This window comes from Salmo salar, chromosome 18 (assembly GCF_965601325.2).
Source record: "Salmo salar chromosome 18, fSalSal1, whole genome shotgun sequence".
NCBI lineage: Eukaryota > Metazoa > Chordata > Actinopteri > Salmoniformes > Salmonidae > Salmo > Salmo salar.
Genome location: NC_138308.1, coordinates 79772689 through 79786278, shown reverse-complemented (window position 1 = coordinate 79786278; position 13590 = coordinate 79772689). Strand labels below are relative to the sequence as shown.

The 13590-nt window shown below is 41.4% G+C and overlaps 1 protein-coding gene across 3 annotated transcripts in view; it reads right to left on the bottom strand.

The window, feature by feature from the left end:
- Window positions 1–395: 395 nt before the first annotated feature.
- The window catches only part of LOC106577760 (GRB10-interacting GYF protein 1-like), a 36520-nt gene continuing 23325 nt past the window's right edge, over window positions 396–13590 (bottom strand). For all 3 annotated transcript variants that reach the window (XM_014156082.3, XM_014156085.3, XM_014156083.3), the window contains exons 22-26: window positions 7800–7954; window positions 7650–7697; window positions 7417–7561; window positions 3551–7158; window positions 396–3363 (exon numbers count right to left, since the gene is read on the bottom strand). In XM_014156082.3, coding sequence (XP_014011557.2) covers window positions 7091–7158; window positions 7417–7561; window positions 7650–7697; window positions 7800–7954 — 416 coding nt within the window. In that variant the 3' untranslated portion in view covers window positions 396–3363; window positions 3551–7090. The remainder of the gene's footprint in view (window positions 3364–3550; window positions 7159–7416; window positions 7562–7649; window positions 7698–7799; window positions 7955–13590) is intronic.

The window sequence follows — 13590 nt, the reverse complement described above, 5'->3', positions numbered from 1 at the left end:
GTATTGAAAGACCGGAATCATCGCTCTCTCTCTTCATTACCCCAGGCGGTCGGAGGAGCTGCCACACCGGACACCAAATGACCCACCCGTTACCCGAGAGGCCTTTCAGTTGTATTCCTCCCCGTTCCCCCCAACCTTAATTAAAGAACAGCTTTCGTTTGAGCACCTCAAAACGGTCTCCCGCCATCTTATTTTGTGAGTTTCACCTCTGACTCCCCTGGGCTGCCACAATATGAAGTGTAACTCAGTAAAATCTTTGGAATTGTTACATGTTGCGTTTATATTTTTGTTCAGTATAGTTAGGTATGTTCCATTTCACGAGTTTGTCTGTTTGAGTAAAATGAATGACAATTGATAGTAAGAATAGGAGCATAGCAGAAACAGTCAGTCAAATCCATTGTTAAATGCATTTTATTTAATCATTTTTTGTTCTCTTCAAACCAACAAAACCCAAACTATTTACACTTTTTAGGTTATTTTTCTGAATGCATTTGTTTTTATGTTACTTATCTCTAAAACATTCAAAAAGTTTAAGCGATGGAACTGAGCCAACCATTTGGGGGGGAAAAGAAAATGGATATAATTTGATCAAAATCTGTTTGTTGATGAATCATACGTCAAAGTCATGGCAATCTCACCCAGGGGCATCACAGTGCCAAAACATCAATAACTTTGAACTTCAATGATTAACAGAAAGACAGAACAGACCCACTGTTCTCCTACAGGTGACCAACAATTACAATGCTAACTTTAAAAAATGAAACACCCACATATAACTCAGAGAATAATAATTTAGAGATGGCTACATATTAACAGTTCACTGCAAACCAGCCTATGAACGGTATTCTTATCCAACACTGATGGAGTTGAAAGATAGAAGTCAAAATCCACAGTATTCATAAAATACTTCAGTGACATTTTAGATATTCCTCCAGTTGCATTAACTAATAGATCAACTGATCCAAACTATATCTCATATATATTTATTTATTTTTCATTCAAAGTAGAGGGTCTCATCTCCCAAAGTTAATATTCGTTTGTCTGACCAACCGAAGCAGATTCTAAATAGGAAAACACTTTACAAAACAATTAATCCGTTCAACCTGACTGACAGGGGAAGAATTGAGCTTCTCTATTGAAAACCTGGTTTCTATTAAAGAGACAGACAAAACCATTACCAACTGCATAGATGGCATACATACAACATACACAGCCATTCACATTAGTAAGATGCTTCTAATATACAAGGACAATCTGTACAATGGTCAGTAATCAAAGTGTCAAATAGACAATCTACAAAGATAATCTACTCAGAGGACCACCAAAAAGAGATACAGTGCCCTCAAATTATTGGAACAGTGAAGCATTTTTTGTTCTTATGGCTCTATACTCCAAAGGTTTGGATTTTAAATCAAACAATTACTATGAGGTTAAACTATACATTCTCTGATTTTATTTGAGGGTATTTGTGTACATATTGGTTTCACCATTTACAAATGACAACACTTTTTATACATCGTCCCCCCCATTTTAGGGGACCAAAAGTATTGGGACAAATTCACTTGTGTGTGTATTAAAGTAGTAACAAGTGAAATATTTGGTCCCATATTCATAGCACACAATGGCTACATCAAGCTTGTGACTAAACAAATTAGTTGGATGCATTCGCTGTTTGTTTTGGTTGCGTTTCAGATTATTTTGTGCCCAATAGAAATTCATGGTAAATGTGTTGGGTCATTTTGGAATCACTTTTATTGTTAATAAGAATATGTTTATAAACACTTCATGAATGTGGATGCTGCCATCAATACTGATAATTCTGAATGAATCGTGAATAATGAGTGATAAAGTTAAAAACGCACAAATATCGTACCTCCCAAAAATGCTAACCTCCTGTTATTGTAATGGTGAGCATGTCTTGGGGGTATGATCTCACTCCATTATTCAAGCCTCATTCAGGATTATCTGTAATAATGGTAGCATCCACATTAATGTAGAAGTGTTTAGAAACTTATTGTAAATAAGAATAGAATATAAGTGACTCCAAATGACAAGACATTTACCATTCATTTCTATTGGGCACAAATGAATCTGAAACAACCAAAACAAACAGCAAATGCCTCCAACAAGTTTGTAGTCACATTGCTGATGTAGCCATTGCATGTTATGAATATGGGACCAAATGTTTCACTTTTTACTACATTAATACACACAGGTGAATTTGTCCCAATACTTTTGGTCCCTTGAAATGGGGTGACTATGCATAAAGAGTGTCGTCGTTTCTAAATAGTGGAACCAATATGTACACACAAATACCCTCAAATAAAAGCAGAGAACCGATGCTTTAACCTCATAACTGTTTGATTTAAAATCAAAACTTGTGGAGTGCAGAGCCAAAATAAGAAAAACAACTCTTCAATAACTACAGAGGGCACTGTATATCCTTCATTTTAAAGGGTGGTCCTCAACAGGATAAAACACTTCTTTCAAATCAAGTCTCAAACTGTCAAAATCATTGGGTCAAAATCCTTTGTCAAAAAATGACTACAGTGATGGGGTACACAGTAATATGTAGTGGGGCACTGTGTAGAACTGTAAAGGAACATAAGGGTTTATTTAACACACTCTTCCTGGTCAGCTCAGCTCCATAATACACAGGCTTCAGATTCCTCATTACTCAGCCTGCACCGTCAGCTACATGTCTGGGCATTTAAAACTGGATAACAGAACAGTCACTCTTGCTTTGAAAAAAGGCAAACCATCAGTCTTAATCATCGTTGTCAGGGATTGCCTTCAGTTCTACTTTGTTGCCATAGATGCTGGATAGAAATAACGTAACATACAACAGTATTGTTCGTCAATAAGACGCCGTCCAGGTAAGTAGAACATTGACACCACCCCCCCTTATTCAAATGCTATAGTCTTTATCAGGTTCTCCAACTGGCTTTCACTCTTACTGTTAATATATGTTTTAGAGTTTGCCATACAAAAGTGGATCTCCACAGTTAAGGCATGTTGAACAGAAAAAAGAAAATACTTTTATATTATTTACATAGCAGTCAGAACTCAAGTGTATGGTATTGAGCCTTTCTGCTTTTGTGTGTGTGTGTGTGTGTGTGTGTGTGTGGTTTTCAAGAATGTGGTACTTGAAAAGAGAGTATTTGAGAATGCTGCATGGACATGTGTGTAAAGCTGTGTGTGTGTGGTCAGTTTCTCCATGGTTCCAGGTCCTCTGCTACTGCAGCTGATGTGGCTCCTGCTCTTTCACCACCAGGGGTGCAGAGAGGAGGAGTGGAAGAAGAAAGGGCTGAGGATCTGCTCCATCTTCTCTCCAGCAGAGGGCAGCTAGGAACAGTGAGGACCCTGTGGAATGAGAGCCAGTGAGAATGATGGGAGAGAGGGAGAGCGAGCAAGAGACAGAAGAGCGGAATGAAGATCTCCAAATGAAACAATACTGAAAACAGAATTTCCAAAAAGACAGTTCCCAACATTACACAGTCCATAGATTCACTATAAACATTAAATAGATGGGTAAGAAATACACTCTTACCCATATGATGGTTGTCTTCTTGCAGTCAGCTCGTGATTGATCTCCAGGTAGTGGCTAGGTGACAGAAGGTTGGGTGTGGGGGGGGGGGGGGGGGCATCTGGGCAGCAGGTCCCCTGGTACATCCGCCTGAGTGTCTCTCCCCTGCCTTCTCCATTGGTTGGTCAAACACTCTGGGCTGGGTTCTGCAGCAGCGATCATCATTCAGTCTTGGGAGTCCCTGCAGTCCCCAGCGCCATCCATGTTAAGTCTTTTCTTTCCCCATCCCTGAAGACATGGGGCTACTGGCAAAGTTTGGGGAATTTCCAGGTAATTCATTTACCACAGGATTGTTCACTCTGTAAATCAATGTCTCGTGAATTTCCTTCTTCTGTTAGTCTGTATATCAAGCCTTGCAGTTTTGTCCAAGTGATCTTCTTTAAAGTTAGGCCTAATACAAAAATATGGTTATGTACAGGAGGAAGAAGGCGTGTTCCTGTCTCTCGTTTCGAAAATCTTGTTTTCAGTGAGACGGTATTAACTCAAAGTTACATTTTTTTTTAAACCCTCCCTTTGTACTACAATATTTCTGTGCTCCTATCCCAAATGTGATGGCACCTCACAGTTTGAATGAACCAAAGTGCATAGTGAGAGTGGTCGGGGCAGCCCTCGTCAACAGTGAGTGTTGACGAGGGCTGATGGGTGTCCACCAGAGATCAGTACTAGTATCCTTTCATTTCCCCTCATCGCAGGGTTAAAATACCCCCACTGCACACCCTGAGACCCCTTTTAAACAAAAAAGGAAAAATAATTCTGCCTGCACACGGTCCAATTGAATGCAATGGTAGATTTGAGGTCAATGTCATTTGTATGTACGGTTTTACAAAATCTTCTTACATTTCCTTTATTCTCAACCACTCCTCCTCACGGGTTTGTCCATCTTTGTTTCGTTTACATGTTCAAGGAGAAAGAAAAAAAATGTACTCCATATTTTTACTCCAGGAGACTTATGTATTAAAGCGATGATATTGTTTCCTTTATGCATGTTTTAAGTACCAAAAACTCCTTTGCTGTTTCTGCTTTTTGATTAAGCTTTCTACTCCACGAACAGAAACACTTAGTCCTTGAGTTCAAATACAGGCAGTAAAAAAGAAAAAAAAGAAATGACAATCTTTGATTTTTCACCTGCACTCCTTGATGATCAGTCAGTTAAAAGAGCCACATCCACTAAAGGGTCACATTGTGATGTCCTTCTTCCTTCCGGTCAAAACAACATAGGCCACTGAATGTCCATTTTGCAGAAGCGCACTTGCAAAACCCTGCCCTTACCCACTATCCACCCTAACCCCCCAAAAACTGCACCCACAGAAATCCATGTGTTTTGTAAACAACCAAAACTCCAGTAAGGAATAGTAAAGAGTCTGTTCTTTATTTTTTCATAGTAATATTGTTTTTGTACGAACAGGATTGCAGAGGCAGTGTGTTCAACTGTAGCCTTCCCGAGTTCTTCCTTTTTTGTGAAGAAAAAGAAAAGAGTAAAGAACTCGCCGACCTCTTCAATCTTAGATTTTTAGGGTTTTTTTAGATTCCATTTTTAGACATTTTGTGAGGAAAGAAATCCCGTATCACATTTTTTTGACTTTTTTGGGAATACATTCAATGTTTTCTTAAGAAAGAAATAACAAAACGCACTTCACATGGCGGTAATGCAACAAAAACAAAATTAAGGGATAAAAAAAATAAAAAAATAGCAGTGTTCATCATAATCGTAGTCCAAATACTTTTTTTTTTCTTCTTTGATTATTCATGTATGCATTTTCATTTATATTCCTAAAAAAGAAACGTCATCATCAACAATAGCAACAATAATGAATAAGTAACACAAGAATATGCTAACATTTTGTGCACCATCCTGTACGTGGACAGTTTGATGCTAATTGTTTTGAGCAGAATCTGAAACCGCACGCACACCTTCCACACGCGAGTTAAAGAGAACTGACAAGGCAACGAGATCACATCCCAGGAAACTTAAACTGGACTAACCTTCCAATGAATCATCATCCCCAGACTAAACCTGAAATATTAGGATATATGATTGACATACACAGAGCGCTTAACATAAACATAACACACTCAAAAAGTAAATGTCTCAATGGCCATTGAACATTCCCTCTGTCCCATTTACCCTTTCAGAGTTCTTAGGCACAAATGTGCATGCATGCATGCACACACACACACACACACACACACACACACACACACACACACACGCTCAGAGGCCGTGGCTGAGAGAAGACAGCGGGGAGGGGCACTGCTCCATCAGCCCGTACTCCAAAACACCCCAGAAACAAGTGGTGCTTTAACAACACACGAAGGAGCGCAAAGCCATAATCCTCCTCTACAAATGTCTGAATTTCTATTACGTTTCTCTGGGGATGAAGAGCTGGTGAGAGAAAGGATGTGTTGTGCCATTGCCCCCTCTCTCTGTCACACACACAATCATACACACGCACACGCACACACGTAGATACAAAGAAAGTCCCTCTGTACAAGAGGACACATTCTACTCATGGAAAATACAACAATTCTTATTTGAACAAAATGACATAATGGCCTGGTATGTGTTCATACATCTTGGTAAGCAATGGAGAAAAAATAACAGACATTAGAAACATACTAGTCTGCACAATGCACACACGCACGCACACACAGACACGCACGCACACACACACAGAAATATTAATCTCTAATTTGTTTTTCTATTTTTTTATCTTTGTTTTTTTTAACACAAGTGCAAGTCTTCAAGTTTTTTTTTATGTATTTTTTTTGTCATAGCTTTACTTTTCATATAAATGTATTGTAAAAAACAAAAAACAACAGTGTTTGTCTTTCAAGAAAGGATTTGTTTTTCTGATAAGGTTTCAAAATAAAAAAGGTCCCCTCTATCTTTGAGTTCCCCCTCCCAGTGAATCTATCCCACCAACCTTACACCTCACCTAACCCTTCCAGTTCAGATTTTCACGTGTATATGTACAGCATCTTGTGTAGATTCAATACACACACACACCGTACGTACACTGACAACAAAAACCCTATTCAAATCCCCTCTTAATAATAAAGTGCATTAGTTCAGTTTAAGGTGCTTAGTCTTATAAGTGCCAAGGGATACCCATCATTCCTCTTTCCCCCACCACATCACTCTCCCTTCTCAAGTGAACGATTGAAAGCAGGGGAGCCTTTCTCTTTTCAAGGGCAGGGAGATGGAGAACACAATCCTCTCCTCCCTCTCCCCATACAAGTTCTCCCCCCGTCTCTCTCCCCCCCCATTATCTCCATCCCCGTCTGCCCCATCCCTCTTTCCCTCTCGGCCCCCCTCCCTCTCTCCCCTCCTCGAAGCACCCATTCCCCTCCCCCTCTCCGTCCTCTTTCTCTGCCCATCCCCCTCCCTCCCTCTCTCCACCATCCCCCTCCCTCCCTTCAAGCAGTGCACATTCGTCATCAGATTTGTCTGATTAGTAGACAGAAGGCCTCAGGTAGTAGCTATTGCCGCTGATCAGATCTGGATCAGTAATCCTCCACCATCTCCATCTCATTCAGGCTCAGACGCTCGCCCGCGTTGTGGTATGAGTACCCTGGAGTCAGGAGGGGAGAGATGGAGGGAAAGAGACAAGTAGGAGGATGGAAAAGGAGAGGGTAGAGATGGATGTGGGAAGGCATAGAGCAGTTCAATCAGTTAGAGCTATGACCAGCCTCCCAGCAGCCGATGAGAACATCCATCAGGTATGCAGTTTCCCTGAGTTGGGTGGTCACAGGTCATATTCAGGTACATGTAAGGAAGTAATAAGTACACTATGTAACAGGTGTCAATAGGCTGAAGAGGCCAGTCCTACCTAAGATGCTGGGGTCAGAGTGCAACACCACAGGCTGTTTCTTCTTCTTCATGGCCCCCTGGGTGTCGTACAGCCCTCCCTTCCCCATCTGGGCGGCCTGGAACATGGACTGCAGGGTGCTGGGGCTCACTCCCCGCATGGAGTCCTGGAGACAGATGGGAGGAGGAGTTACGAGGGATCCACTAAGGTGAGTGTCACGCATAGCAGGGAGACTTGTGAGAAACAAGTCTTACCGGCAGAGGGAAGTTGTTCATGGCCAGCCCTGCTACTTCCTTTGATAGCTGGGTGAAGACGAGAGGACAGGGCGAACGGCAGATCATTATATGAACCAAGGCATCCTCAAAGCTATAAATTCACACACACAACAGGCAGAGAATACGTACCTGCTGCTGCAGGTTCTGTTTCTGTTTGGCACGGCGCTCCAGGAAGTGCTTGGCAAACTCTTTGGCTTCCATGGTGTCTCCCAGGTAGGAGCGGATAAAGTCATGGACCTCGTAGGGAGACTCCACCTCCTTCAGGTACGCCACGATGGTGGACACTGGACACACATGGTGATAAGATAAGCATAGATCCCATGGGGACAAGACAGACAGAAGAGAGGAAATGGTAAGCCTCAAATCTGGAAAGATGGGAGGGAGAAAAAAAAAAAAAACTTAATGAGGCTATAGACAAGGGCCCGGTTTCCCAAAACATCTTAAGCAAAGTTCCGTCTAAGCTCCGCACGGATGCTTAGACGGCAATATTAGCCACTTTCAACGCAACATACCGAAACAAAAACTAACTACGCAAGAGATTCTGTTGTAGGCAGAACGCATCAAAGTAGGATTCTGTTGCACTGACACGCTCGACACAGACCGGTGCCGCATAACCAATCAGAGCTGTAGTAGGCCTATGAGCAGTCGTGAGCAGGTACGCTTGTTTTGAGATCAAAGCAAGAGGTGATTGTAGCCACATGTGCACATTTTGTTAATATCCTTTGCTAGTTATTAGCCCAGTTATAGATCATTTGTAGTCAGTAAAAGGGAGTGATTACTTCCTACAAGAGCACAAAATGTATACATTTCTAGACTATTTGAAAAGAGAGTCAGGTAAAGAGATTGTTTTTGTCTTAAATGGGCAGTGGTGTATTTTGAGACAGGCTTGAATAAGCTTAGTAGCCAATAGGCAGAGGGTAGAATAATTTGTCTCTATCTGTAATAACGGTATGGGAATAATAATGCATTTTATTTTGCAATGTGGTTTCTTGCATCAAACAACATTTTCAGTCACCTCCTCTGAAGGGCAAGTGGATCAAATGTCAAGCCCCGCATGTTTTTTTTCAAAAGTCTCATGGAATGTAGGCCTACATTAAACACCACACATTGGCTGCTACTGTATGCTGAATGAAAGAACAGCTATTTCCATGTTAAAATGTTATGGGATGCATTTTCTCCATTGTTTTTGATGGTAGTCCACTCTGGTAGGCCTACATTATGATCAAATAGCCACAGTAGACTACTCGACCAGTGTTAAAACTAAATTTAAGCAGGTACAGCCTCAGTGTTCACAGTAAACGTGCGCTAGAAGTTGCACAGAATTTTCACAACATTCAAGTTTGCGCCCTGCAGACCTGAAATTTGCTCTGTGTCGAAACAAATTAGAGGGTACATTGATCTTAAGGCTAAGTTCATTACTAGAACCGATGGAAGAGCATCTTTACATTTCCGAGCTGTTTCCCAAAACCGTCTTTATTAATGTTGCACTTGAAAACGCTCGTAATCTAACGCAACGCCTGCCTCAGACCACTTATAGAACAGCTAAGTGCATCTTTAGTTAACCATTTGCCCTGCCAAGTCACTTTAGATACAGAAAACATCTGCTAAACATAGAATAAAAATGTTTGTCTCTCTGTGACCGCTGAAAACGTCATAGTTCTCAACATAAATAGCATAAAAAGTTTGCAATATTATAAACAAGCGAAGCAAGGACACCTTTTTTTTTAAATAAAAACCGAGAACCAATTTATATTATAGCAAGATAAGGCTAAATATTGATATCACTTTCATGTACAGTACCAGTCAAAAGTTTGGATACACCTACTCATTCAAGAGTTTCTTCATTTGTACTATTCTCTACATTGTAGAATAATCGTGAAGACATCAAAAATATGAAATAACACATGAAATCATGTAGTAACCCAAAAAAGTGTTCAACAAACCAAAATATATTTCATATTTGAGATTCTTCAAAGTACCCACCCTTCACCTTGATGACAGTTTTGCATTCTCTCAACCAGCTTCACTAGGAATGCTTTTCCAACAGTCTTGAAGGAGTTCCCACATACGCAGCGCACTTCTGGATGCTTTTCCTTCATTCCGTAGTCCAACTCATCCCAAACCATCTCAATTGGGTTGAGGTCGGGTGATTGTGGAGGCCAGGTCATCTGATGCAGCACTCATCAGTCTACATCCTGGTCAAATAGCCCTTACACAGCCTGGAGTTGGGTTGGGTCATTGTCCTGTTGAAAAACAAACGATAGTCCCACTAAGAGCAAACCTGATGGGACGCCATATCGCTGCAGAATGCTGTGGTAGCCATGCTGGTTAAGTGCGCCTTGAATTTTAAATAAATCACAGACAGTGTCACAAGCAAAGCACCCCCACACCATCACACCTCCTCCTCCATGCCTCACGGTGGGAACCACACATGCGGAGAGCATCACTTCACCTACTCTGCATCTCACTAAGACACGGCGGTTGGAAAAAAAAAAACTCAAATTTGGACTCATCAGACCAAAGGACATATTTCCACCAGTCTAATGTCCATTGCTCGTGTTTCCTGACCAAAGCAAGTCTCAACATCTTATTGGTGTCCTTTAGGAGTGGTATCTTTGCAGCAATTCGACCATGAAGGCCTGATTCACACAGTCTCCTCTGAACAGTTGATGTTGAGATGTTTCTGGACTCCGTGAAGCATTTATTTGGGCTGCAATCTGAGGCTGGTAACGCTAATGAACTTATCCTCTGCAGCAGAGGTAACTCCGGATCTTCCTTTCCTGTGGTGGTCCTAATGAGAGCCAGTTTCATCATAGAGCTTGATGGTTTTTGCGACTGCTCTTGAAGAAACCTTCAAAATTCTTGAAATTTTCCGGATAGACTGACCATCATGTCTTAAAGTAACGGTTTCCGAGCTGGTCACGGGTGCACCTCAGTCACGCTCAAGGTACTAAACGATATAACAGCCATCGATAAAAGACAGTACTGTGCAGCTGTATTCATCGACCTGGCCAAGGCTTCGACTCTGTCAATCACAGTATTCTTATCGGCAGACTCAACAGCCTTGGTTTCTCAAATGACTGCCTCGCTTGGTTCACCAACTACATCTCAGATAGAGTTCAGTGTGTTAAATTGGAGGGCCTGTTGTCCGGACCTCTGACAGTCTATGGGGGAACCACAGGGTTCAATGCTCGGGCCGACTCTTTTCTCTGTATATATCAATGATGTCATTCTTGCTGCGGGTGATTCCCTGATCCACCTCTACACAGACGACACCATTCTGTATACATCTGGCCTTTCTTTGGACACTGTTAACAAACCTCCAAACGAGCTTCAATGCCATACAACACTCCTTCCGTGGCCTCCAACTAATCTTAAAACTGTAGTAAAACTAAACGCATGCTTTTCAACCGATCACTGCCCACACCCGCCCGCCCGTTGAGCATCACTACTCTGGACGGTTCTGACTTAGAATATGTGGACAACTACAAATACCTAGGTGTCTGGCTAGACTGTAAACTCTCCTTCCAGACTCATATTAAACATCTCCAATCCAAAATTAAATCTAGTATCGGCTTCCAATTTCGCAACAAAGCCTCCTTCACTCACGCTGACAAACATACCCTTGTAAAACTGACGATCCTACCAATCCTCGACGATGTCATTTACAAAATAGCCTCCAACACTCTACTCAGCAAACTGGATGCAGTCTATCACAGTGCCATCTATTTTGTCACCAAAGCCCCATATACCACCCACCACTGCGACCTGTATGCTCTCGTCGGCAGGCCATCGCTACATATTCATCGCCAGACCCACTGGCTCCAGGTCATCTATAAGTCTTTGCTAGGTAAAGCTCCGCCTTATCTCAGCTCACTGGTCACCATAATAACACCCACCCGTAGCACGCACTCCAGCAGGTATATCTCACTGGTCATCCCCAAAGCCAACACCTCCTTTGGCCGCCTTTCCTTCCAGTTCTCTGCTGCCAATGACGAACGAATTGCAAAAATCACTGAAGCTGGAGTCTTATATCTCCCTCTAACTTTAAGCACCAGCTGTCAAGAGCAGCTTACAGCTTACTGTACACAGCCAATCTGTAAATAGCATATCCAACTACCTCATTCCCATATTGTTTTTATTTACTTTTTGCACACCAGTATTTCTACTTGCACATCTATCATTTCAGTGTTAATTTGCTAAATTGTAATTACTTCGCTACTATGGCCCATTTATTGCCTTACATCTTCACGCCATTTGCACGCACTGTATATAGACTTTTTTTCTATTGTGTTATTGACTGTACGTTTGTTTATTCCATGTGTAACTCTGTTGTTGTTGTTTATGTCGCACTTCTATGCTTTATCTTGGCCAGGTCGCAGTTGTAAATGAGAACTTGTTCTCAACTGGCCTACATGGTTAAATAAACCCCCCCCCCCAAAAAAAAAAGACTGTCGTTTCTCTTTGCTTTTCGAGCTGTACTTGCCATAATATGGACTTCATATTTTACCAAATAGGGCTATCTTCTGTGTACCACCCCTACCTTGTCACAACACAACTTACGCATTAAGAAGGAAAGAAATTCCACAAATTAACAAGGCACACCTGTTAATTGAAATGCATTCCTGGTGACTAACTCATGAAGCTGGTTGCGAGAACACAAAAAGTGAGCAAAGCTGTCATCAAGGCAAAGGGTGGCTCCTTTGAAGAATCTCAAATATATTTGTATTTGTTTAAAACTTTTTAGGTTACTATATGTGTTATTTCATAGTTTTGATGTCTTCACTATTATTCTACAATATAGAAAATAGTAAAAATAAAGAAAAACCCTGGAATAACTAGGTGTATCCAAACTTTGACTGGTACAGTATGTGCAATCGATAGACCTACGGTTGAAGTGGAAGTTTACATACACTTTAGCCAAATGCATTTAAACTCAGTTTTTCACAATTCCTGACAATTAATCCAAGTAAACATTCCCTGTCTTAGGTCAGTTAGGGTCACCACTTTATTTTCAGAATGTGAAATGTCAGAATAATAGTAGAGAAAATAATTTATTTCAGCTTTTATTTCTTTCATCACATTCCCAGTGGGTCAGAAATGTACATACACTCAATTAGTATTTGGTAGCATTGTCTTTAATTTGTTTAACTTGGGTCAAATGTTTCAGGCAGCCTTCCACAACCTTCCCACAATAAGTTGGGTGAGTTTTGGTCCATTCCTCCTGACAGAGCTGGTGTAAGTAACTGAGTCAGGTTTGTAGGCCTCCTTGCTCGCAAACACACGTTTTCAGTTCTGCCCACACATTTTTCTATAGGAATGAGGTCAGGGCTTTGTGATGGCCACTCCAATACCTTGACTTTGTTGTCCTTAAGCCATTTTGCCATAACTTTGGAAGTATGCTTTGGGTCATTGTCCATTTGGAAGACACATTTGCAACCAAGCTTCAACTTGCTGACTGATGTCTTGAGATGTTGCATCAATATATCCACATAATTTTCCATCCTCATGATGTCATCTATTTTGTGAAGTGCAGAAGTCCCTCCTGCACCAAAACACCCCCACAACTTGATGCTGCCACCCCCGTGCTTCACGGTTAGGATGGTGTTCTTCAGCTTGCAAGCATCCCCCTTTTTCCTCCAAACATAACGACGGTCATTATGACCAAACAGTTCTATTTTTCTTTCATCAGACCAGAGGACATTTCTCCAAAAAGTACGATCTTTGTCCCCATGTGCAGTTGCAAACCGTAGTCTGGCTTTTTTTAAATGGCGGTTTTGGAGCAGTGGCTTCTTCCTTGCCTTTCAGGTTATGTCGATATAGGACTCGTTTTACTGTGGATATAGATACTTTTGTATCCGTTTCCTCCAGAATCTTCACAAGGTCCTTTGCTGTTGTTCTGGGATTGATTTGCACTTTT